This window comes from Urocitellus parryii, chromosome 16 (genome assembly GCF_045843805.1).
Source record: "Urocitellus parryii isolate mUroPar1 chromosome 16, mUroPar1.hap1, whole genome shotgun sequence".
Taxonomy (NCBI): Eukaryota; Metazoa; Chordata; class Mammalia; order Rodentia; family Sciuridae; genus Urocitellus; species Urocitellus parryii.
Window position 1 is genome coordinate 20,381,146 of NC_135546.1, and position 23,308 is coordinate 20,404,453.

Sequence of the window (23,308 nt, forward strand, 5' to 3'; positions counted from 1 at the left end):
GCCACTACCAGTGCGTCTTCAAACCCCTTCAGGAAACCTGAATGCGTATTGCAGAGTGTGTTTGAGGCACACAGAATCACGCTGCACTGTGTGAAGCTCGCTTTCTTCCATTTTAATAACCCACCATGCCTGGCTCCTCGGCCGTGTGTCAACCTTCCCGATCCTGCTCATGCCGCAAAGCACCTTCCAATCCGTGTGATCTAATTGCCTCATTTTGCCAGAACCCGGGGAGGTGAGGCGACCTGAGTCAGCTGGGAAAGGAGAGCAGAGCTCCCCTGGCCTGGGATAGGGAGGACGGAAGTGCAGAGCCTAGCGGTAGACGGGGCCCTCTCTGACCCCAGACTTTTCCTTGGCCGGATCTGCTGACTATGTCCCCAATACAGACTGTCCCTCTGTCATCCCACCATCGGATGTAGGTTGGTAGAAAGGAGCAAAAGTCTTTCAAAGGACTTGCATCTGGCTGTGCAATTGCCCGGCTGGACGTGGGGCAGGACATGGGCCTGGACATGGGCCTCTTGCTCAGAGTAGGTAAGAACTGGCCCCCGAGTGCCACTTAGCCCTGGGGCTCACAGTCCGCAGGTCAGAGCTGGGCCATCCCCCCCCAAACCCTAGCACCCCACCCCCCAGGATAAGCACCCCCAGAGTGGATACCCCCAGGGGTGCCCCTCACCTACCAGGCAGTGCACAGGAAAGCCACAGACCTCTTCCCAGGTCATCAATTTTACATGAGGTGTCGAGGGGAGAAATGCTATTTTTATATTAAAGCAAACACTGATATTATGGAATAGCTTGGAAAATTCCAGTTGTGTTTCGAGATAAAAGAGGCAATCTCAAAGCAATTTTATCCTTCCTTGCCTCGGGCCACTTCTGGCATTACCCCTGGACCCTGGAGGGTACGTGTTCTCTCCTGTGCCCTTGGGGACTTGGTGGGAAGTGCATTGGTTAGAGGAGGCGAGTTTGCTCAGGAAGCACAAGTTTATCTTAAGGATGTTCGCAGCCTGGAAGCAGAACAGAGGTCCCTGGGCAGCTGCACGCCTGGGTCTCTGCTCCAGACCAGCTCAGTTGTCCCCGGTCCGCATGACCCACCCTGTGTCCCCTGGACCCTCAGAGTTTCTTTCACGTACCTTTGGTTCACATTAGCCTGACTAATTGAATGATCCTTCTCTCTTTTGATACCAGGGATTGAGCCCAGGGGTGCTTAGCCACTGAGCCCCCATCCCCAGCCCTTTTTTATATTTTATTCAGAGACGGGGGTCTTCTGAGTTCTTAGGACCTTATTGGGTGGTTGAGGCTGGCCTCCAACTTGCCATCCTCCTGCCTCAGCCTCCTAAGCCTGCATCTGACAAAGTGTCCCTCTTTCAACCATGATGTTGTTAACAGAGCAACACGGCCACTCACTGATTCTGTGACATTCGGTGGGTTTCTTCTTCCAAATCTGTTTTCTCATCTATAAAGAGATGCCGTTCCGACTTCGCTGGCTGGTGGAATTGAACGAGATCCTTTGCACGTGCTGTTCCCTCTCCCTGAAATGCGCTTCCCCTTCCTCTCCTCCAGCCACCCCCGGCTCTGAGGTCTTGGCTGGATGCATCCAGATCAGGAGCCTTCCTTGAGGGACTGTCCTGGGGGTTGTGACCCTAGAGGATGGGACTGCGGGTCCTGCCTCACAGGCTCCATGAGGCCTGGGGGGTGGCTGAGAGTTCTGCTCAGTGGGTTCCACGGAGACCTCCCCTCTTGCTGGCATCCGCACAGGCTGGTGGCAGTGAGGCCCTTGGGTCTGTGGGCCCAGCACCAGGCCACCAGCTCGCTGCCCCTGGACTGTCCCATCAGGCTGGGGGACACCACCCTGCGCTTCCTGGGCAGAACTGAGACTCAGACGCTGTTTGACCGCTTGCTTGACCCTCTGGGGTGCCCTTTACCCCTCAAGCAGAGAGCGTCCAGGAGGCTGTCTGATGCTTCTGGAAGTTTCTGCCCTCCATGTGCGGCTCAGGGTCTCCGAACCCGTGCAGTATGTGTCCCCTCCTGGACTATCAGCTGCCTGAGGGCAGGGACAGGTTCTTCATCGTGTCTGTTATTAGTTGTTGAAGGACACGAGACCTTTATTCTGTTTATTTACTTCTCACGCGGTGCTGGGGATCGAGCCCAGGGCCTCACGCTCAGCCACCTGACCTTTCTCCCGTGTGTCCCCAGGGGCCCTATAAGTAAACTAGATTTTATACTTTATTTACAGTTTATTAAATAAACTATAAAATACACTTTATTGAGAGACAGGGTCTCACTGAGCTGCTGAGGGCCTGGCTCAGTGGCTGAGGCTGGCCTCCACCTGGCGATCCTCCTGCCTCAGCCTCCTGAGCCGCTGGGATGACAGGCGTGGGCCATCGAGCCCTACCTAAAACTTTTTCAGACGTCACTTCAAATGGAACTGTGTCGTTTTTTCTTAATTGGTTACCAGACACTTCTTCTGTGGGCTTGTGCTTGAATAATCCCAGTGCTTTGAATTCACTTCTTCAGATCCCCGTCTATACCCTCAAACAAGCCCTTCCCTTCCATTCTTAGACCACCTCCCACAGGGACAAGGCCAAGCAGCTGTCCTTTTGCTCCTCTGTAGCCACCTCTGTCACACGTCACTGGGCTTGGGTTCCCAGGAGCCATGGGTTCTTGGGGGGTCTGTGCGTCCCCGGCCACCTTCCCCAGGCCTCTGCAGCCTGGAACACGGCGCCACAGAGTGAGGTTGTCACCCAGCCCTGTGCGGTGAGACCCAGCTCTGGCCTGTCACCCCGGCTCGTCCTCCGACGGCTGGTGGTTAGTATTCAGTGTAAATCCATTTTCTTCAAAACCCTGTGCAGGTGTGACTCATTAACACAATCCTACATCTGTGTGTCGCCTGCGAAGGGGTGTTCACGGCTCTGACCCTTCAGTCCCCTGTAAGGAGGGGACAGTGAACCCCCAGCCGCTCAGCCAGCGACACGTGCACCCCAAAGTGGGGACACATCGGGAGACTGAGCCCACCCCCGGAGACACAGACAGAGCGCAGGTCTCCGACCCTGGCCATGGCGCCAACAGACAGAGCACGACACTGGGCCCTGCCTAGGGTCCCCTCTGCCAAGGACCCGCTTAGGGTCTCCCCTAAAGCCACAGCCCAGCACCCTCATGAGCATGTCACCCACAGCAGGTTTGGACAGCTCAGGACAGGGCCGTTCCCAGGGGTGTGGAACCTGGGGAGGGCAGGGGTGGGCCACCCCTACAGGTTGAAGAGGCAAGGCTGGGGACAGGAGGCACACCTAGGAGGACGCTGTGGACCACCTGACCACAGAGGTGACAGGGCAGCGCAGTCCCCAAGCCAGTCAGGCCTAGGTTGAGCTGAGAAGGCACCCAGCATGAGCCAGGAAAATAGGAGAGCGGCCCAGAGCCCGGCAGACCCCAGCCTAGAGGACAGAGAGGCCCTGAGTGAGGGGCAGAGGCTGCAGCCCAAGGCCAAGGTCATTACCAAGTCCGCCCCATCCCAAAGGGAGACTCTTGGAGCCACTCTGCTGGCCCTGGGAGATCTTAGAGAGTGTCAGCCGGGCTCTGGGTTTAAGGAACCCTCTGCCAGTGGAGGCCAAGGTAAACTGAGCCAGAGGAGGCAGGACAGGGGACAGGATGGCGTGTGTGTCAGCTCTATCCTGGTATTAAAGATGGATGGGTGGCGCACACCTGTCTTCCCAGCGGCTCTGGAGGCCGAGGCAGGAGGATCGCAGGTTGGAGGCCAGCCTCAGCCACTCAGCGAGACCCTGTCTCTAAATAAAATCTAAAAAGGGCTGGGGACGGGGCTCCGGGGTTAGTGCCCCTGGGTTCCATCCCTGGGACCAAAATATATATATAGATATTGGATGAGACCAGGATGGTGGAGAGACGAGGGACAGCACTGTCTGCAGGTGTTGCCAGTTTGACACGGGGCCCCTCAGGGTCAGGGAGCCGTGGTGATTGACAGGTGACTGTCCAGGACCTGGTGTGGGGTGACCGGTCACCAGGAAGCAGAGGCATGAGAGCCAGGGGGTGGGGGTTTGGAAGGAGGAGGAGCGTTTGGAAACGGGGTCCCCCAGGGGACAGAGGCCCACAGCGGCAGGAGGCAGCCCGCGCAGTGCCCTTCTGTAAGGGCCACCCAGATCTCGGGGCTCGGCCAAGGCTTGCTGGGGTGACCGCTGCAGAGACCACCAAGTTCCTGGTCCCCCCCACCCCACTCCTCACTCCTGTGGCCTCCCCACCATTGTCTCCTGAGCATTTCAGACACCCCCCCACACCATTGGCAGAGATCTCGTTTGTCACCCTGCCTCAGTGACCCTGCTGTCCCTCCCCCAGGTCACTACAGAAGCCTCAGTGGCCAGGCTGCCTCCACTCTTACAGAATGGAAATAGGATGTACCTGGGACAGGCTCCACGTGAGCATGACCCCGCTCTGTGTCACTTCCTTTTGTCCTTGAGAGTCTCCCAGCCCCTGTTACCCTGCTGTCCCAAGAACTTGCGGAGCACACTCCCACCTCCCAAGCTGTGCTTCCCATGGTTCAGGTTTCTGCCTGGTGTCACCCAGCAGAGACAGGGGTCTCCCTTCCCTGATGTCCTGTTGAAGGTGACTTCCCACTTCCTCCGCTTTGGGTTTTCATTTATATTTATTTATTTGGGGTCCTGGGGATGGAACCCAGGGGCGCCTACCCCCTGAGCCCCGTCCCCAGCCCTTTTTTTATTTTATTTAGAGACAGGGTCTCGCTGAGTAGCTGAGGCTGGCCTCCACCTTGTGATCCTCCTGCCTCAGCCTCCCCAGCCGCTGGGATGACAGACATGGGCCACCGCGCCTGACGGCTTTGGGTTTTGAAGTGGCACTTGGGACTATATAGAATCAGTGACTTCCTTTACACACACACACACACACACACACACACACACCTGTTACCTCTCCTGCTTACTGCACTGCTCCCTGGTAATGGAACCAGCTCGGTAAATAATAGACCCTCAATAAATATTTGTCCAGTTAATGAAAGAGCCGAGTGGGACTGCGAGGGACTGGGCACAGTGCTCTTGAGTTCCTGTCATTTGACACTCGACCAACTGAGCTGTGTTCCCAACCCGATGGCTGCATTTTTAAAAATTGTTTACTGGTTCTTTTTAGATGCACGCCACAGTAGAGTGCATTTGGACAGATTGTGCACGCGCGGAGTGTGACTTGTGCTAACTGGGATCCACTCCTGTGGCTGGGCCTGCTGTGGGGTGTCCCTGGTCGTGGGTTCCTCTGTGAACATGGGAAAGGGACGCCCATTCATTCCCCTGTCCCCTCCCCTCCCTCTAGGCCCCTGCGTCTCATCCAGCGCACTGCTCCCTCCCCCCATTGTGGCCAACCGTCCCGCGTCACAGTCTGCACAGGGCTTGGGGACCCAGATGGGTGGTGGGCGTCTTCTGAGGACACAGAGGCGGAGGACGCTTGGTCCCACAGGAAGGTGCAGTGGGTGGGACCTCGTCCTCTGCTGGCACTAGGGACCAGGGCCATGGTGACAGGGTAGGGTTGGAGCAGCTGGTGGGCGTGGGCAAGGAGGCCATCAAGAGTCCCCTGCTGGGGGCCTGAGTTTGCTCAGGACAGATTCCTGAGGGACTCCAGGGTCCCCCACACCCACGGGCGGAGGAGGCAGGTCCCCCGATGGTCCAGGCTCCAGAACTGGACATGAGGACGGAGCCAGTGCCCGGCGGGGAGATCCAAGGGTCTGAGGGGGACAAGAAGCATGGGTCACCCTGACGCGAAAGAGCAGTGTCCAGCCAACAGGAGACCGGGCGTCCAGGCAGGGCCAGGGCGGAGGCCAGACAGAAGGACGGGGACCGGGCACGGCTGTGGGGGGCTTGGGAGCGTCACCATCTCAGACAGGGCGCCCTGGGGGCCGAGGGGGCTCCGGCTGACCCTGGCCTGTGCCCTCGTGTGACATACAGCAAGGGCAGGGCAGGGAAGGGGGACACTCACACTCACACAGTCACACACTCATACTCACACACACTCATAATCATACACACACTCAAACACACACGCATTCATACTCCACACGCTCTTGACACACTCACTCTGACACACATTCATAATCACACTTATACACTCACGCTGTCACACACACACACTCATACTCATCATCACAGTCTCACACACACAGTCACACAAACACACACTCATACAGTCACACCTCAAAATCAGACTCACTCATACACACATACACTCATAATCACACTCACACATACACACTCACACACTCACTCTGACATACACATTCATAATCACACACTCATACACACACTTGTACTCACACACACACTCATACTCACAGTCACATACACTCATAATCACAGTCACACACTCATACTCAGTCACATAGTCACACCTCACACACATTCAGACTCACTCATGCACACTCATAATCACACTCACACATACACTCACACTTGGACTCACATACACTCATTCTGACACGTTTATAATCACACTGATTCACACACACAGCCACACTCACACACACTCATACTCACACACTCTGACACACACACACTCACACTCATACTCACACTCATAATCACACATACTGACACACACGTTCATAATCATACTCATACACTCACTCTCACACACACTCATACTCACACTCACAGTCACATACACTCACATACACTCATACTCAGTCACACAGTCACACCTCACACACTCAAACACACACTCACATTCAGACTCATACTCATATACACACTCATATACTCATAATCAGACTCACACACTCACTCTGACACACACATTCATAATCACACTCATACACACTCTCACATAGTCACACACTCATACTCACACATAATCACACTCTGACACACATTCATAATCACACACTCATAAACTCACACTCTCACACGCACTCACACACACACACTTGTACTCACACACACACTCATAATCACACACACACTCTCACACAGTCACAGTCACACACACTCAAGCATGCACACTCATACTCACATACTCACACACAGTCAGATACACATAATCATACACAGTCTCACACAGTCACAGACAGTCACACTCAAACACACACTCCTACTCAGTCACTCAAACATACTCATACACACACTCATACACTCATAATCACACACATACACACTCACACTCACACTCTGACACTCACACTCACACTCTGACACACAGACTCACACTCACACTCTGACACACACACTCACACACACACTCTGACACACAGACTCACACTCACACACACACACACACACACTCTGACACACAGACTCACACTCACACTCACACACACACACACACACACACACTCACACTGATGGTCTGGACCTGTTTAGAAAGCCTCACTCTGCTCCCTTTCCGCCTGAGCCTGGCTGTTCCCACGTGAGCAGCTCCACGCCGACTGCCCATCGCCTCCCCTGCCCTGGGAACCCGCGTTCCGCGAGCTTCCAGAAGCTTCTGCTAATTAGGCTGCTAGATTCCGGGGCCTGGCCGTGCGGACAGCGCCTTGGCAGGGACGCGCCTTCTGCAATCTGCTCCCGGGCTCTGGGGCTTCCCGGCCTTGGCCCTGGCCCTGGCCCTGGCCCGTGTCCAGCGGCCCCCTTTGCCAGCGTCCCTCCTGCGCCCCGCACGGCCAAGATTCTGGGCTTGGCTGCTTTCCTGCAGGGCCATCTCCAGGCATTGGCACCGCGTCCCGCTCACGTGGCTTTTGATTCGATGCTTTTCTTCCTGGGGGACCCTGGGCACCCGGGACCTGTGTGGCAGTCCCCCGGAGCTGTGGTCATCTCGTGGCCCGAGGGGGCGACACCGGGGCAGGATCTGCCTGGCTCAGCCTCAGTTCTTCACCTTGACCTTCCAGTTGTCCTTGTGCCCTCCAGGGTCTGCCTGCTGGACAGTCCCCCCACAGTGCCCGGCGGAGGAAGGCCACTGCACCTTGTGAGCAGACGTGTCCCTGTTGGACCTGAGTTCTGGGGACATGGCTGGAGGACCCAGAGCCTGGTGCCTGGGACACTCCCTTCCTCCCAGAAGCGTTCGGCCCCATGTCCCCACTCTGGGATGAAGATTCCAAATTCCTGATTCCCACTTAAGTCCTCGGACTCTTGTTGGCCACCTCAGTGTCCCCGTTCCCTGGTTGTGCCCTGGGCTGTGCCCAGCTGCGTTCCACATCAGCCGGCCAGCTCCCTTAGGGACAGACGTGCTCAGCAGACCCTCTCCCCTGATAAGTCAACCCCTGCGCCCTGCCTGCTTCTGAGTGTCCCCAGCTTCCCAGGGACTTTGCATTGAAGACTGCTGCGTGCTGGGGACCCTGACCCACCCTGGGGTCCACGCATGCCCAGAAGAGGCCGGAGCCCACCTCTGTGCACTGGCCCTCCCCAGGGAGACGCCCGTCAGTCCCCTCAGACGGCTCCTGTGGGTCCGCGTGGGGGATGTTTGTGGCCTTGTGCAAACACTGGGTGTGACTGTGGCCACCTTGTTCCCAGCATTCTTTGTGCATGACCTCATTCCCAGCCCGCCGCGTCCTAGGAAGGACCTCCTGTCACCTCCTCCCTTTTACAGAGGTCTTGACAGGTGCCTGCAGGGACACGGGGAGGAACTTCCCAAGCCCCTGGCCCACGTGTGCCTGTCACCACTGTCCCCTGGGCTACCTGCCATGATTCTTAGAACGCACCTTAATGGTCTTTCTGGTTACACATACATCCGGGAACGCTTGGATCCCCTTTAGACTCTTTTTTGGGGGGATGGGTAACAGGGGAGTGAACTCAGGAGCACTCAAGTTGCTGAGGCTGGCCTCCACTTTGTGATCCTCCTGCCTCAGCCTCCCGAGCCTCTGGGAGGACAGGAGTGCAGCACTGTGCCCGGCTACAGGCTTTGCTTGTTCAGTGAGGGGACACTAGGGGCACAGGTTCGTATTTTTCCTGTCCAGGGCTAAGGATGGAGCCCAGTTCTCCCCAGTTAGGCCTCGGGAGGCGCGACCCCTGGTTCTGTAGAGCAACCCTGGCACCCCACGAGTTTCTGGGGACTCTCCTGAAGGCCATGGCAGTGAATCCGCCCTCGGTTACGGCATCGAAGGATCCTGAGAGATGATGTGCAGGTGCTCCTCTTCTCCCCGGGACTCCTGGGCCCCGACCCGGGACAGCCTCCCCCTCCGCCCTGCACACAGCCTCCCCTCCTCCCCCCTCCAGCTGCTGGGCGCACATCTGAAGGCGCCAGGCCTGATCTCCATTAATTAAATCTGCCATTAAAAATTAAATAACGTGAGGAGGAAGGTGCGAGTGTTATCTCTGTGGGTTTCAGGAGTCACAGTGTTTCTTCAATTACTTTGCAAGCGGTTTTCATATTTCAGACCGTCTGATTTCTCCAAGGGTCTGGATTTGCAAGATCAAAAGAGAGCACGAGGGTGAGGGCAGCACGGCGGGCAGCTGGGGGGGACGGGAACTGGCGGAAGAGGAGACTGGGCTGCTGTCCTGCATGTCCACGAGCCATGAGCGCAGGGCAGAGAGAGAAGCCTGCGCCTTGGGGTGTGTGGTGTGATGGCCGGTGCAAGGGCAAGTGCCCATCCATGGGCCTGGAGGATGGTGACTGTGGGGCTCGAGCCCTGGAAGACACACCCCTAAGCAAAGAGCTGGCTTTCTGGCTGACTGCGTCCCTGCGTCTGAGTGAGGTGTGATGGGGGATAGAGTCTAAGGGGGAGGCAGGCACAGTGATGCACATCTGTCATCCCAGCCGCTCAGGAGGCTGAGGCAGGAGGATCAAAAGGTGGAGGCCAGTCTCAGCCACTTAGTGAGGCCCTAAGCAACTCAGCGAGACCCTGTCTCTAAATAAGATATAAAAAGGGCTGGGGACGGGGCTCAGGGGTTGAACACCCCTGGGTTCAATCCCTGGTACCAAAAAAATTATAATAATCCACCATCTGACCCAAGGACTTGGCTTCTAGAATGTTCCCTTAGATGGACTCACGTGTGCACCAGGTCCTGGGTGCCGGCAGGTTCCTCTGAGCACTGTTGTGGTGGTGGGGACCACAGGTGGCCTGGGACGTCTCTGCCAGGCAGAGACACTGACTCGTTTGTTCATCTGTGCGTGTGTTTCTGGGGTGCTGGGGACGGACCCCAGGGCCTTTGCACACTGGCCAAGGACTCTGTGCGGAGAGGTCCCCAGCCCAGAAAGGTTCATTCAGAGGGAACACAGGTGAGGGCCCGGGGAAGTGAAAAATGACTCAGGACATGTCACCTGCTGTGGGGGCTGTCAGGGACATCCGGGCCCCGGGCAGGCTGGCTGCACAGCGTGCCCACCAGGGCCCAGAGGACAGAAGGACAGGCTGGGCACCAGCTGACCAGGAGGCCCGCCCTGGCTCGGTGCCCTCTGCCCTCCTGTCCTTGTCCTTAGCCACAGGAGTTAATGACTTCTCAAAAACCCTGTTGACTGTAAAGGACAAGATCAGGCCACGGCGCGGGGTCCAGCTGCCAAGAGGACCATCTGGCCCAGGTCCCCTGATTACAGTGACACTGTGTCGTGTGCAGACCCCACAAGCCCGGGGAGCGGGCTGCTGTTGTGTGGGGTCCCCTGGCCCCAGAGGCTTCTCAGGATGAGCCCTGTTGGTGGCCGGGCCTGGTCACCCTCTTGTAGTGGTGACCCATGGAGTGACCTTACCCCCAAAGAGGGAGGGCCACGTGGTCCCCTCCAGCAAGATCGGGCGGGGGGCCTGTGGATGAGGGCTTCCTGTACCCGGGGTGGCGGTCCCCAGGTCCCCACAGCGGGGCCCAGAGGAGGGGAGTTTCGCTGAGTCATTCTGAGAAACAATAGAGGAAGTTGCTGTGGGGCCATCGCGGCCACTTCTTGGCCTGTGGGTACTTCCGATGACAAATCTAGCTGGCCACACGGTCACTCCAAGCTTGCAGTCTCTCTCGGCTGCGGCCAGACTGTCCCCGGTGGGACAAAATCCAGAGCAGGGCCTCGGGGCGCCTCCTGCTAGCCAGGCCCCGCCTAGACCCCGGTCTCCCTTCCAGAGGGACGTCTGCAGGTGCCCGGGCCTGACACCAGGGCCCCATGGATGTGACCAGCCTCAGGCAGTGAGGAGCGAGTCTGTGGGGAAGGACACAGGCCAGGATCTGCAGAGGGACTTGGGAAGAGCCACGTGTCAGTGTCACAAAGTCCGGGCCTCATCAGAGAAGGAGTGGGTGCTGAGCGCCAGCCCGTCCCTGAGCCACCTGGGAAGTAGGTGACACCTGTCTTGCAGTTAAGCAAACAAGGCTCAGAGGAATTAAGGGGCTTATCCCAAGACCACAGGCAGCACGTGCCTGAGTGGAGGTTAGAATGTGGGTCTGTGGGGGCCCACGCCTGTCATCCCTGCAGCTCGGGAGGCTGAGGCAGGAGGATCGCAAGGTGGAGGCCAGCCTCAGCCACTCAGGGAGACCCTGTCTCTAAATAAAATATATAATGGGCTGGGGACGGGACTCGGGGGTCAAGGACACCCAGGGTTGGTCGAGGCAAGATGAGAGTCTCTGGGTTTGAACCTGATTCCCAGAATCCCTGGCTTGGGGCCCCTTGGAATCCCACAGAGCTGCATCCAAGTGGCCTCCCTGTCCCCACCCAGGGCCTGTCCTCAGGGGCTCCCCCTCCCCATGGACCTCCCGGGCAGCACTTCCGGGAGGCTGGGCTGCAGTGGGACAGTCCCCAGAGCGTCTGGTTCCCGCCCAGACCTGCCCTCCTGGTCCAGGGAGCCTGGGCAACGCCCGCCACCCACCTGTGGCCCCCGGGTCCCTGCGTGGCTGCTACTGTGGCCCCGTGCCTCTTGCTGTCTGAGGATGGCTGTCCCTGGGCTGGGGTATAGGGCCACACCCAGGGCCCTCACAGGCCTCCTGCCCTGACTGGTGGCCCAGGACTGCCAAGGGTCTGGCCTCAACCCCGTGTGGCATGGCTGTGACCTTCATCACCCGCCCTGGGGAGAGGTGGCCACTGTGGCCACTCCCTGCCCTCCCCACAGGCTTTTAAAAACTTTTTTAAAAAGCGACAGTGAATATACCAGGCACGGTGGCCCAGACCTGTCATCCTAGTGGCTCAGGAGGCTGAGGCAGGAGGATCGCAAGGTGGAGGCCAGCCTCAGCCACTTAGCAAGGCCGTGAGCCACTCAGCGAGACCCTGTCTCTAAATAAGAAATAAAAAGGGCTGGGGACGGGGCTTGGGGACTCTGTGCTGCTGGGTTCCATCCCCAGCACCAAAAACTGAATGAGAAGATAGTGAAGGTCCCAGGTTGGAGGCCACACAGCCTCTGCCAGACTCCTTGGCCTCGCCCTGGGAGCCGCCATGGAGGGCACACACAGAAATGCACAAGGCCGGGTGCCAGGAGGGCTTTCTTAACCAGAGCAGGTGGCAGCAGGTTGGGCTCGTGGGCCGAGTATTCTAGAACATTCCAGGGCAGCGGTGAGCACTGGAGCCTGAGCTGGGGACTGACCACCCTTGGGCTTTGATGCTGGCCAGGAAATCAGCCTCTGTCGATCTGTGACGCAGCGCCCTCTTGTCCCTGGTGGCACGGGAGCCCGGGGACTGGAGGGTCGCTGACCGGGCCTGTCCTTGTCTTGCAGAACGCCGAGATGTACCAGCTGTCGTCGCAGCAGTTCCACGAGGCCGCCACCAAGGCGGAGAGCGCCATAAGGTGAGAGCCGCTTCTCTGGGACCCGGCCTGCAGCGTGCGTCCCTCGGTGGCCTGGCGCCTGGCTCCTCCTGCCTGGTCTCCCATTTCTCTGATCCCAGGCGGCCATCTGTCCCGCGCTGTCCCCTGGACCCACGCAGCCATTGCTCATCAGTCGTGGGCCACATCTGCTGTGGGTGCTTCCCGCTCTTGGCAGGTGACAGTGGGGGGACACAGACCCGACCCCTGTGTGACAGCTGGCACTGTTGGTGTGGGCGAGAGGCCAGGGGTCAGGCAGGGACACTGCCAGGCTCTCCTGCCCCTCCGCTGGTGGACGAAGCCCTGGGATGTTTCTCATGTCCCCAAAGTCAACTCCGTCACTCCTGATTCCCATAAGGCACCTCTGGCTTGGTGACACGCAGGACGGGCCACACTGAACTCCCAGGGAGCTGAGGCCGCCGCCAGCGCCTCTCCCTCCCAAGGGTGAGCAAACTTGTGACAATGACGCAGAGTTGGGCACCGTGCGCACGCCTGTCCTCCCAGCAGCTGGGGAGGCTGAGGCAGGAGGATCGCAAGGTGGAGGCCAGCCTCAGCCACTGAGCGAGGCCCTGAGCCACTCAGCGAGACCCTGTCTCTAAATAAAATAGGAAAAGGGCTGGGGACGGGGCTCAGGGGTGGAGGGTCCCTGGGTTCAATCCCTGGGACCAAAAAAGTAATTGCTGTGGGGAGCCAGGAGGAAGGACTGTGAGGACCGTGACGTCACCAGACAGACCCCAGGGTACAGGAGAGGACAGGAAAGAGCCCCAGGACTTGTTCCTGAGCAGGAGACACTTGAAGCGAGGTGGTATGAGGACAGGTTTGGGGACAGGGAACAGATGTCCCAGAATCTGTGTCCCAGCCAGGACCAGGCCGAGGCCCGGCTCAGCAGGGCACGGGGACCAGGAGAGGGGCTTGGAGAATGCGGGACCTGGGGACGGAGGGCCGGGCCGGCTGTGTGCCACCCTCCTGCGGGCACCACTGTTGGGGGCAGCGGGCCTGTTGGGAAGGGACCTCCTCTATGACAGGCTGGGCTGCCTCAGGGCCCAGTAACAGACCCGTCGGCCGTGGACTAAAACCTCTGGAACCGCGAACCAAAGAAACCTTTCTTCTTTTTAAGTAGATTTCCTCTGGCACTTTGTCACAGTGACAGAAAGCTGACACAGCTGGTGCTGTACTGGAGCTGGGGTCCCACTTAGCTCCGACCGCTCCAGAGCCACGTTCTTCCTGTGTCTATGTCACCTCTGCCCCCTGAAGGCCCTTTCTACACAGAAACTAGGCAGCAGGGGACACTGGGAGCCGCCTGGAGTCACACAGACGTGGCTCGGACTCAGCCCTCCACTCACAGGGTCTGGAAGTGCCACCGTGCCCAGGGAGCAGGCCCACGCCCTGCCACTCTGCCAGCGACTTGCTCTCGGCTTCGGAACTGAGAGGCAGGGGCCACCCGGGCCTGAGCCACCTCATCTGCAGCCCTGTGTCGCCGCAGCCCCAGAGCCTCCCGCACTGTCACCCACGGTGGCTGTCGTCCGGATGGCTTTCCCAGGACTCACCTGGAGTGAACACACTGGACACATAAGTCGAGTTTCCAGAATGTTCTGTCTTCTCCCAAAGAGTGATCAGGGAGCAGCGCACAGTCAGACGCTATTTCCCTTCAGTATCCAGGGGAGCCTCTGGGCGGGTTCTTGGATCAGCAGATGATCGTAAATGTCACAGAAAGAAACGCCAGCTACTGGCAGCGGGGACACAGGGGACTCTCTTCCAAGACGGTGCGGCATCTTTTAGCAGCTTTGAGTCAGCCGAGCGGTTACTCCGCGGGTAAACTGTGGGTCCGTGTTTTCATTCATCAACACACACACATAGGGCACCTGCTGTTTGCCACGCACCACGCTAGGCCCTGGGGACACCATAATGAATAAGGTCCCCACCAGCAGAAGCGCAGAGCACTCTGGGAACAGTGCTTGGAAATGAATTGCACAATTCCTGAACCACCATGGATTATCCTAATGAGCCCCGGGAAAGGAAAAAGTGTGAGTTAAACAGTCGACGTCAATCCCCGTGTGGTGTGTGACCATAGAGAACCCATAAAAAGGCACAGGCCACTCCAGGCACACGCCTGTCCTCCCAGGGACTCGGGAGAACGAGGTACAGGAGCCCAGGTTCCAAGCCAGCCTGAGCGACTTCGCAAGACCTTGTCTCAAAATAAAGCGAAATACAGTTTAGAAAGGTTGTGAACATGGCTCAGAGGTAGAGCACGGGTTCCGTGTGCCCTGAGACCCATCAGAGGAACCCCAACTCTGGACAGAGTGACACCTGCAATTCAGAAGTGGGCCAGAAGAGAGGGAGGAGACGCATTTAGTCAGTCTCAGGCTGTGCAAAGGCCCTGGGGCAGGTGATTCACCTTATCCAAAGAAGTGAAAGCACATGGCCTCGGGCCCACGGGACAGTTGTGACATGGTGTCCTGGTCATCATCGACTCAGAAATGTCCTGATTTTCATTCTGATTTCTTGGCAATCTTCCAGTTACCCTTTTTGGTGACTGATGTCCAGTTGCACCTGTGGTGATTAGAGAAAATGCTGTCGATTCCTGGGAACTTTCTAGAACCCGGCTTTGTCCTGCCTGGGCCCACCTTCCCCGTGATCTGTCACCAGGGGCAGCAGTCCGTGTCCACCAGCAGAGCCACTCGGTCACATTTGCGTTTCCTGTCTTTACTCATCTATCAGCTCCTGGTCCCAAGATCCCATCCACCCAACCAAGGGCTTCTCTCGGGGCGGCTTTGCTGGGGACTCTGTTCCTAATTGTCTAGAAACATCTTTCAGTCATTCTTTCAGGTGTTTAAAGATGTCACCAGCCTCTTCCTGGGTTCCTGATTTTCTCTGGGGTCACCAGCAACATAGATCCCCTCTCCTTCCCTTTTTGGGGTTCAAGCCTTGGAGTTTCATCAGTTCTAGAAACTTCTCAGCCATTATCTCTTCAGATAATGCCTGCCCTGGGCTCTCTTTCCCTCTCTCTGGGATTCTAGTTTCCTGTATTAGTGTCTCTCTCTCTCTCTCTCTCTCTCTCTTTATAAAAATCCCCAGCCATGGCCTGCACTTGTATTGATCCTGCAGCCCCTGGTCCCTCTTGATGGTGACACGTTGCCTTAATCCTATTTATTGTGCTCCATGTTTCAGGTATTTGAAGATCTTTCTTTTCTCTCCCCCATTATAGACATTCCGCTGCTTTTCTTACATTTTCTGTTCCAAGTTTCCCAGTCTCTGGTGAAATCCTCCTTTTTGCTGTCCCTTTTCCTGAGCGTTTTAATCACAGTTATTTAAAGTCGTCTCGGGGTCCATTTCTGGGCCCTTCCTGCCCCCACTGGCCCTGTGCCCATCTTGTGTGCCTGGTGATGCCTGATGGATGCCAGGCACTGGACAGAGGAGGCGCACAGGCCCTGGTGACATTCCCCGTCCCTGTTCTTGGTGGCTTCCTGGATAAAGGTAGGTCCCTCTGCTCCCATCAGGGACCAGCTGACCGTGGCTTGCCCTAGGGTGTGACCTTCCACGACTCCTCTCTCTGGGTGAGCCCTAAACCACTATTATTTTCATTCCCGCAGCCCACTGAGCCTTTGGGAAGTTCCATGTGGCCTTTCCCTGGTCTTTTAGGTGACTTCTTGGCCTCTTGCCTGGAGTCGATCCAGTGTTTAAAAAAGACAAAACACACCTGTCATCCCAGCAGCTCAGGAGGCTGAGGCAGGAGGATGGCAAGTTGGAGGCCAGCCTCTGCAACTCAGCGAGACCCTGTCTCTAAACAAAACATAAAAAAATGGCTTTAAGAATGACCACTCACTTCCTAGGGCTCCCTCTCTTCATGATCTTGGCCTTCAGGCCCTAGAGCTTGGCCCTTAGATGCTATAAGTAGTTTTTTGGGGGGTATTTGGGGGGTACCAGGATTGAACTCGGGGGCTCTCCACCCCTGAGCCCCGTCCCCAGCCCTTTTTCTATTTTATTTAGAGACAGGGTCTCGCTGAGTGGCTTAGGGCCTCACTTTGGCTGAGGCTGGCCTCCACCTTGCGATCCTCCTGCCTCAGCCTCCCAAGCCACTGGCTGGCCCAGGAGCATCTCCTGCCTTTTCTTGGGTCCCCAAGTTTTACCAAGGCCTGGACCCAGCTCCGTGTTACAGAGGCTGCCTGTCACCTGTCATCAGGGACCTGGACACGAATACCCCAAGTCTGTCTGTCCAGGAGCACACCGTCCACCTCCAGCACACAGCAGGCCAGCTCGCTCAGATTTTCCTGCAGGAAGAAATCGAGACCCCAGGGGGACATCCTGCGTCTCTCATGTCTTGTCTATTTTTCATGACAGCCATCAGCCCTCTTCCTGTGGGATCCATTGAGAGCCTGGCTTCTCCCTGTCAGGAAACTTGTCGGAGCCCTGCAGCCCCACGGAGAGCCGGCCCTCAAAGAGCAGGGAACAATCGGGTGGAGGAAGAAGGTTATTAACAGCTTCCTGAGGCTGAGTCACCAAGCTCCAAGGACTTTGATCCAGAGAGCTCCGAGGAATGTGGATGGAGAGGCCCGACTCTGGGAGGACAGGCTGTCTGCCAAAATGGTGGCAGTCCTGTCTGGACCCACCTGAGACACACCGGAGCCTCCCAGTCTGCCTCTACTTCAGTGAGCCAGTGGCTGAAGCCCATGAAAACAAGAGGCGTCTATTTGAGGCCCAAATGGAATGGCCTTCGGAACATTCTTTAATCCAGATAACATTGGAGATGCTCCTCTATCTCACTTCCCTGTTTAGTTAGCCTCAGGTGACCTCTGGAAAGACATTTCTAGTCCAAACCACTGAGGAATGAACTTAGCGAGGCCCTGAGCCACTCAGCGAGACCCTGTCCCTAAATAAAATCGAAAAAGGGGCTGGGGACAGGGCTCAGGGGTCAGCACCCCTGGGTTCAATCCCCAGGACCAAAAAATAATAATAATAACTCTGAGGTTTGAAGTGACGGACCAGCTCTTTGAGAAGCTACCAGTCAGAACCCACTTAATGCCTTTATTGGACAGAATTCAGTGGAGACTTTTCTAGAAGAAGCAGTTGGCAGCACTGTGATGCGGCGTGGTTTCAGGATCCCTGTTTCCACGCACACAAGAAACTCCCAGGGCAGATCCAGCGCCGTCCCTGCGGCCCAGATGTGAGAACCAAAGTCAACTTGCTGACTTGTAAGCTGTCACACAAAGTCAACTTGTCCTGGTCTGGGAAACTTGGACCAGGGTGGTGCCTTCTGCAGTCAGGAGCAAAGATTCCAGGATCCCGCCTGGGAGTGGCAGGCTGCGCTGGGCGTGGGTCTGTATGTGTCCAAGCTTGTCCTTCTGCACCCTGCCAAGATCCATATCTCCCTCAGAAACACCCAGGGCAAGGATTGAGCTGCTTGCAGATCAGCTGAGTGGCTGAGTGGCTCAGTGCTGCAGGCCAAGTGGCTGAGTTGCTCAGTGCTGGAGTCTGGGTGGCCAAGTCGCTCAGTGCTAGAGGCTGAGTCGCTCAGTGCTGGAGGCTGAGTGACTTGAGTTGCTCAGTGCTGTAGGCTGAGTTGCTCAGTGCTGGAGGCCTACTGGCTGAGTTGCTCAGTGCTGTAGGCCGAGTGGCTGAGTTGCTCAGTGCTGGAGTCTGGGTGGCCGAGTCGCTCAGTGCTAGAGGCTGAGTCGCTCAGTGCTGCAGACTGAGTGACTGAGTTGCTCAGTGCTGAAGGCCTAGTGGCTGAGTCACTCAGTACTGCAGGCCAAGTGGCTGAGTTGCTCAGTGCTGGAATCTGGGTGGCCAAGTCGCTCAGTGCTGGAGGCTGACTCGCTCAGTGTTGGAGGCTGGGTGACTGAGTTGCTCAGTGCTGAAGGCCTAGTGGCTGAGTTGCTCAGTGCTGGAATCTGGGTGGCCAAGCCGCTCAGTGCTAGAGGCTGGATAGCCGAGTTACTTAGTGCTAGAGGCTGGAGAGCCAAGTCGCTCAGTGCTGGAGGCTGAGTAGGAGAGTTGCTCAGTGCTGGGGGGTGAGTGGCTGAGTCACTCGGTGTTGGAGGCTGAGGAGTGGCTGAGTCACTCAGTGCTGGAGGCCTAGTGGCTGAGGTTGCTCAGTGCTGGAGGCCAAGTGGCTGAGTCACTCAGTGCTGGAGGCTGGATAGCTGAGTCACTCAGTGCTGGAGGTTGACTGGCCAAGTCATTCAGTGCTGGAGGCTGGATAGCCGAGTTGCTCAGTGCTGGAGGCTGAGTCGCTCAGTGCTGCAGGCTGAGTTGCTTAGTGCTGCAGGCTGAGTGACTGAGTTGCTCAGTGCTAGAGGCCTAGTGGCTGAGTCACTCAGTGCTGAAATCTGGGTAGCCAAGTCGCTCAGTGCTGGAGGCTGAGTGGCTGAGTCGCTTGGTGCTGGAGGCTGAGTGGCTATGTCGCTCAGTGCTGGAGGCTGAGTCGCTGAGTGCTGTCTCTGCACAACCTGGTTGTTTTCCTCAGCCTGTAGCCCATCGTGTGTGGGGCAGGGGACTCTCTGAGCTGCAGGTGGTGCCTCTCTCCTGTTAGGAGGCGCCAGTGACCGGCACAGGAGGGCGTGTGGGTGGGATGACCAGGCCAGCTGCGGGCCTCCGCTCCGGGCCTCTGCTCCATCCTGTATCCCCACAGCTGTCCCCCGCAGCCTTGCAGGGTCCTGGGCGTGGCCTCCGGCCTCCTCCTTGGCTCTAGGCTCCCAAGATCCAGGGGAAGCGCCACCTCCCTGATCCCTGGGCCAGGTGCGTCCTGACAATGACGGTGTCCGCTCTGGGCCTTCGCCATTAGCCCTGACTGCAGAAGAGAGGCCCGTGGAGCCTCCACCTCGCACCTCCTGGTTCTTTCCAGAGCAGTCTCCCTCCTTCCCTTCCAGATGAGGCTCACTGCTCAGACTCCGGCCCAGGCATCTTTGCTGCTGACCCATGGCCCCGTCCAGAGGCCACTGCCATCTCCTACTTATCTTTGCATCCCAGGACCCGGCCGTGACAGATGGGCACCAAGCGCGGGAGTCAGGGCAGGGGGCAGGGGGCAGGGACCCACCCCTGGGCTGTCTGGGGCCTCCTGGGGCACAGCACGCAGCAGGGCTCGGGCAGATGTCGGAAGGCGGTGCCTTAAGTGCCCAGCACTTAGTAAGTAAGTGCTCAATAAACGAGAGGGCTCCTGACTTAGGAACTCCCAGGTTAGTGAGAGACGGGAGCAAGGAAGAGGGTCCAGGGACAACTGTAGCTTTATCTGCATTGAAATGTACGTATGAGAGCCAGCCAGTGGCCCACGCCTGGCATCCCAGGGGCTCCGGAGGCTGAGGCAGGAGGATCACAAGGTGGAGGCCAGCCTCAGCCACTTAGCTAGATCCTGGCTCTAAAATAAATACCAAAAAAGACTGGGCAGGTGGCTCGGTGGTTCAGCACCCCTGAGCTCAGTCCCTGGTCCCTGGTCCCTGATGAACCCCTTAATGCCACAGACTCGGTGGTTTAGAATGTCCTCGGGCCGCGTGTCCTGCTCCAAAGAGATCTCCCCTGGACACTTGACCGGCTGCGACACCCGTGAGTGCGACTCCAGGTGAGGCCAGCACAGCGGAGCCTGGGTCCCTACGACACTCTGAGGACCTGGGCACAAGAGCAGCACCTGGGCGCTGGTGGAGAGTTGGGACCCTTGCCCTCCAGGGCCAGCGCCTGGCCTGCCTCAGGGCCCAGCTGGCCTTCCGTCCTCTTGTCACCAGGGACACCTTGAGACGGGGAACTTGGAGCACTCCATGTTCTGCCAAAGCTCCCTAGAGGAAGTGCTGTTGGATGTGACAGGGTGAAGGCTGGAGCCTTGAAGTGCAGCTGTCACAACTTAAGGCAGATCTACAGCAGAACTTCCTGACGGGCCGTGAGAGATGATGATGTTGTTACTAAAGGAAGCCACAGAGCCTGCATCATGCTGTGGAGATGTTCAGGGGAAGCGGCTGTGTTTCTCTGGCTCTGAGTATGGTGTCACTGGCCCTCCTCCCCCGCAGTGTCACCAACCACAGAAGTGCCACTTTCTCCACCCCCACGTTTGGCATTTTGTCCCTGCCTCTCCTGGGTGGCAGGCAGTGGCCACTGTGTTTCTCCCAGGAAGAGTTGCCTTGGAGGGGAACAGAGAGGCCTCTCCACCTAGTGACTCGCTCCAGTAACCCCAACAGTGGCACTCGGGCCACTGTCCCCAGCAGGCAGTCGTGGACAGCCTGGACGACGTTTGTGGCATGACCTTACTTCCTGCTTTATAAATGACGGCGGTCTGGTCAGGCACCGTGGCCCTCACCTGCAATCCCAGCGACTCAGGAGGCTGAGGCAGGAGGATCGCAAGGTGGAGGCCAGCCTCAGCCACTCAGCGAGACCCTGTCTCTAAATAAAATAGAAAAAGGGCTGGGGACGGGGCTCAGGGGTCACATGCCCTGAGTTCAAATCTCAGTACCACAAACAGGAGTGGGCGGGTCTGCAGGGGGTTCCTGACCAAGGCCCAGGAGATGGGCCCAGCAAGAGTGCCTGAGGGTTGTCCACTGTCCCCACCAACCTGGGGGCCACCAGCAGCTGAGTGGAGGGGCTGAGGAGGCCACCTGAGAGCCGTTGGAGGTGGCAGGCCCAGTTTAGGGCTGCGGGTCTCCCCAGGGCCAAGGCCGTGCCCTTTAGCCAACGCCAGCTGAATGGGTTCCAATGGTGGCAGCCGTCCCACAGCCTCCCCGGGCCACTCTGGCCTCCGCCTGGTGCGTGCTCAGTGCTCAGAGATCCATGACTCAAAAAACGGAGCTTAGAGATGACAATTTGTTAATCCCCTCCCTCGACAAAGACAAAATGGCATTTCATTCCCAACTCTATTAATGGACTCACTTCGGGAATAAAGCCAGCTGTCCCCAAAGGCGGGAGCTGGGGCTCTTTTGCTTTGTGACACTTTTGTTTTGCTCTGAGTGTTACATTGAGATTAGCTTCTGCGGATTAGACGTCATTACAGGACAATCTTTCTTCTTTTTCTAATCGTTAGGGAGGTTCTCAGAGTTGTTTTTCCAGAGTTCCGCCACCTCCCTGGCCACCTTTCACTTCCCTCTGGACCCTCGATGACTCTGTTGCACCGACTGCCAGCCTCATCAGCCGGTCTCTGATCTCATGAGGCTGATGGCTCAGGGCACACACCTGTCCTCCCAGGGGCTCGGGAGGCTGAGGCAGGAGGACACAAGGTGGAGGCCAGCCTCAGCCACTTAGCGAGGCCCTGAGCCACTCAGCGAGACCCTGTCTCTAAATAAGATAGAAAAAGGGCTGGGGACGGGGCTCAGGGGTGGAGGGCCCCCAAGTTCAGTCCCTGGGACAAAAAAAAAAAAATGGAGACAGAAGGACTGGCCACAGCACTCCTGACTAACTCGGGCCTCAGGAGCTGGTGACCGCTCCCTGAGACACCGCCTCAGGTGCCCACCCACAGGACCAGGTCAGGTGGACGTGCCCCAGTCACCCTCTCTTCTCGATGCCCCTGGCCCTGCGTGCCACTCCAAGGGAACCCCAGGAGGAGCTGCGTCACTGAGACTCCCACGGAGATGGCAGCTCATGGGCTTCCATTTACCCCCTGGAAAAGAGGGGCGAGGACCGACTGTCCAGTCAAGGAAGGGTGAGCCTTGTCCCTCCCCTGCAGCGCTGACCCCTGCCTGGGTGGGCCAGGCCAGGACCCCATCTTCACGAGGAGGAAGCCTCTGAGTCGGTGGCCACTCATAGAATCCCCTAGAACCATCTAGAACCTTCTAGAACCTTCTAGATCCTTCTAGATCCTTCTAGATCCCAGGAGGCCCGGAACCAACATTGTCTCCAGCAACTGCGCCGAGCCCCAGATCTGCTGCCAAAGTGCTTGTGTCCCGCCAATGAATTAATCACTTCCCCGGGAAGTCCCCCTGGGGAGGGCTACAATGTCACCCGGCCTCTGGGGACACAGGAGATGTGCCGCACTGAGGAGCCCCCGCCTCGGCTCCTCCCAGGGTCAGCGCACAGAGAGCGTCCTCCGGGCCTTGGGTCTGGAGAGCAGCCGGAGGCCCTGGGAGACTGTCCCCCAGCCTGCGGGTGGGCAGTGGCCTGTCCCTCACGGGCACCCGCCTTCCTGCTGCCTGCAGCCCTGGGCCCGCCCCAGGCCACACGTCTGGGCCTGCTCGTCACGGGGGACAGGGGGCCCTGGAAGTCCCTGCTCCTTTTGCTCAACAGACCCAACGCAGGTGACAGATGTGGCCCCTGCTCCTGCCCTCCAGAGAGCCCGGTGGGTCCCCTGTCTGAGGAGCTCTTTGGCACTGAAAGGGACTGGCCCTTGGGGGGGCTCCTGCCCTGGGTGACGTCCACATCCTAGACAGCAGGGCCTCGTCCCTCCTCTGTCCCCGAGGCCACCTCGCACACCCCAGAGGGCCGCTCACTCCCCTGGACTTGTCCAGCGGGGCCTGTGCCCCGACCCCAGCTTCTTGCCACTGCCAGGCGCCTGGGGAGGGCCCTGGAAGTTTAGGTGACACATTAAATCGTGTCCCAGAGGTGACAACCTTTAGGAAGAGTCGCTCCCCAAGATCCCACAGGCGCAGGTGACATCCCACATCTGCCTGATCCCCAGATGTCGGTTCAGCTCTTGTTCAGAGGCCTCCCGACGGTGACAAGGAC

The 23,308-nt window shown here is 57.9% G+C and overlaps 1 protein-coding gene across 1 annotated transcript in view; it reads left to right on the forward strand.

Annotated features, from left to right (window-relative positions):
- Chchd6 (coiled-coil-helix-coiled-coil-helix domain containing 6) overlaps positions 1–23,308 on the forward strand; it is a 163,533-nt gene that overhangs the window by 130,706 nt on the left and 9,519 nt on the right. Inside the window, exon 6 of the mRNA XM_026410935.2 lies at positions 12,594–12,664. Coding sequence (XP_026266720.1) covers positions 12,594–12,664 — 71 coding nt within the window. The remainder of the gene's footprint in view (positions 1–12,593; positions 12,665–23,308) is intronic.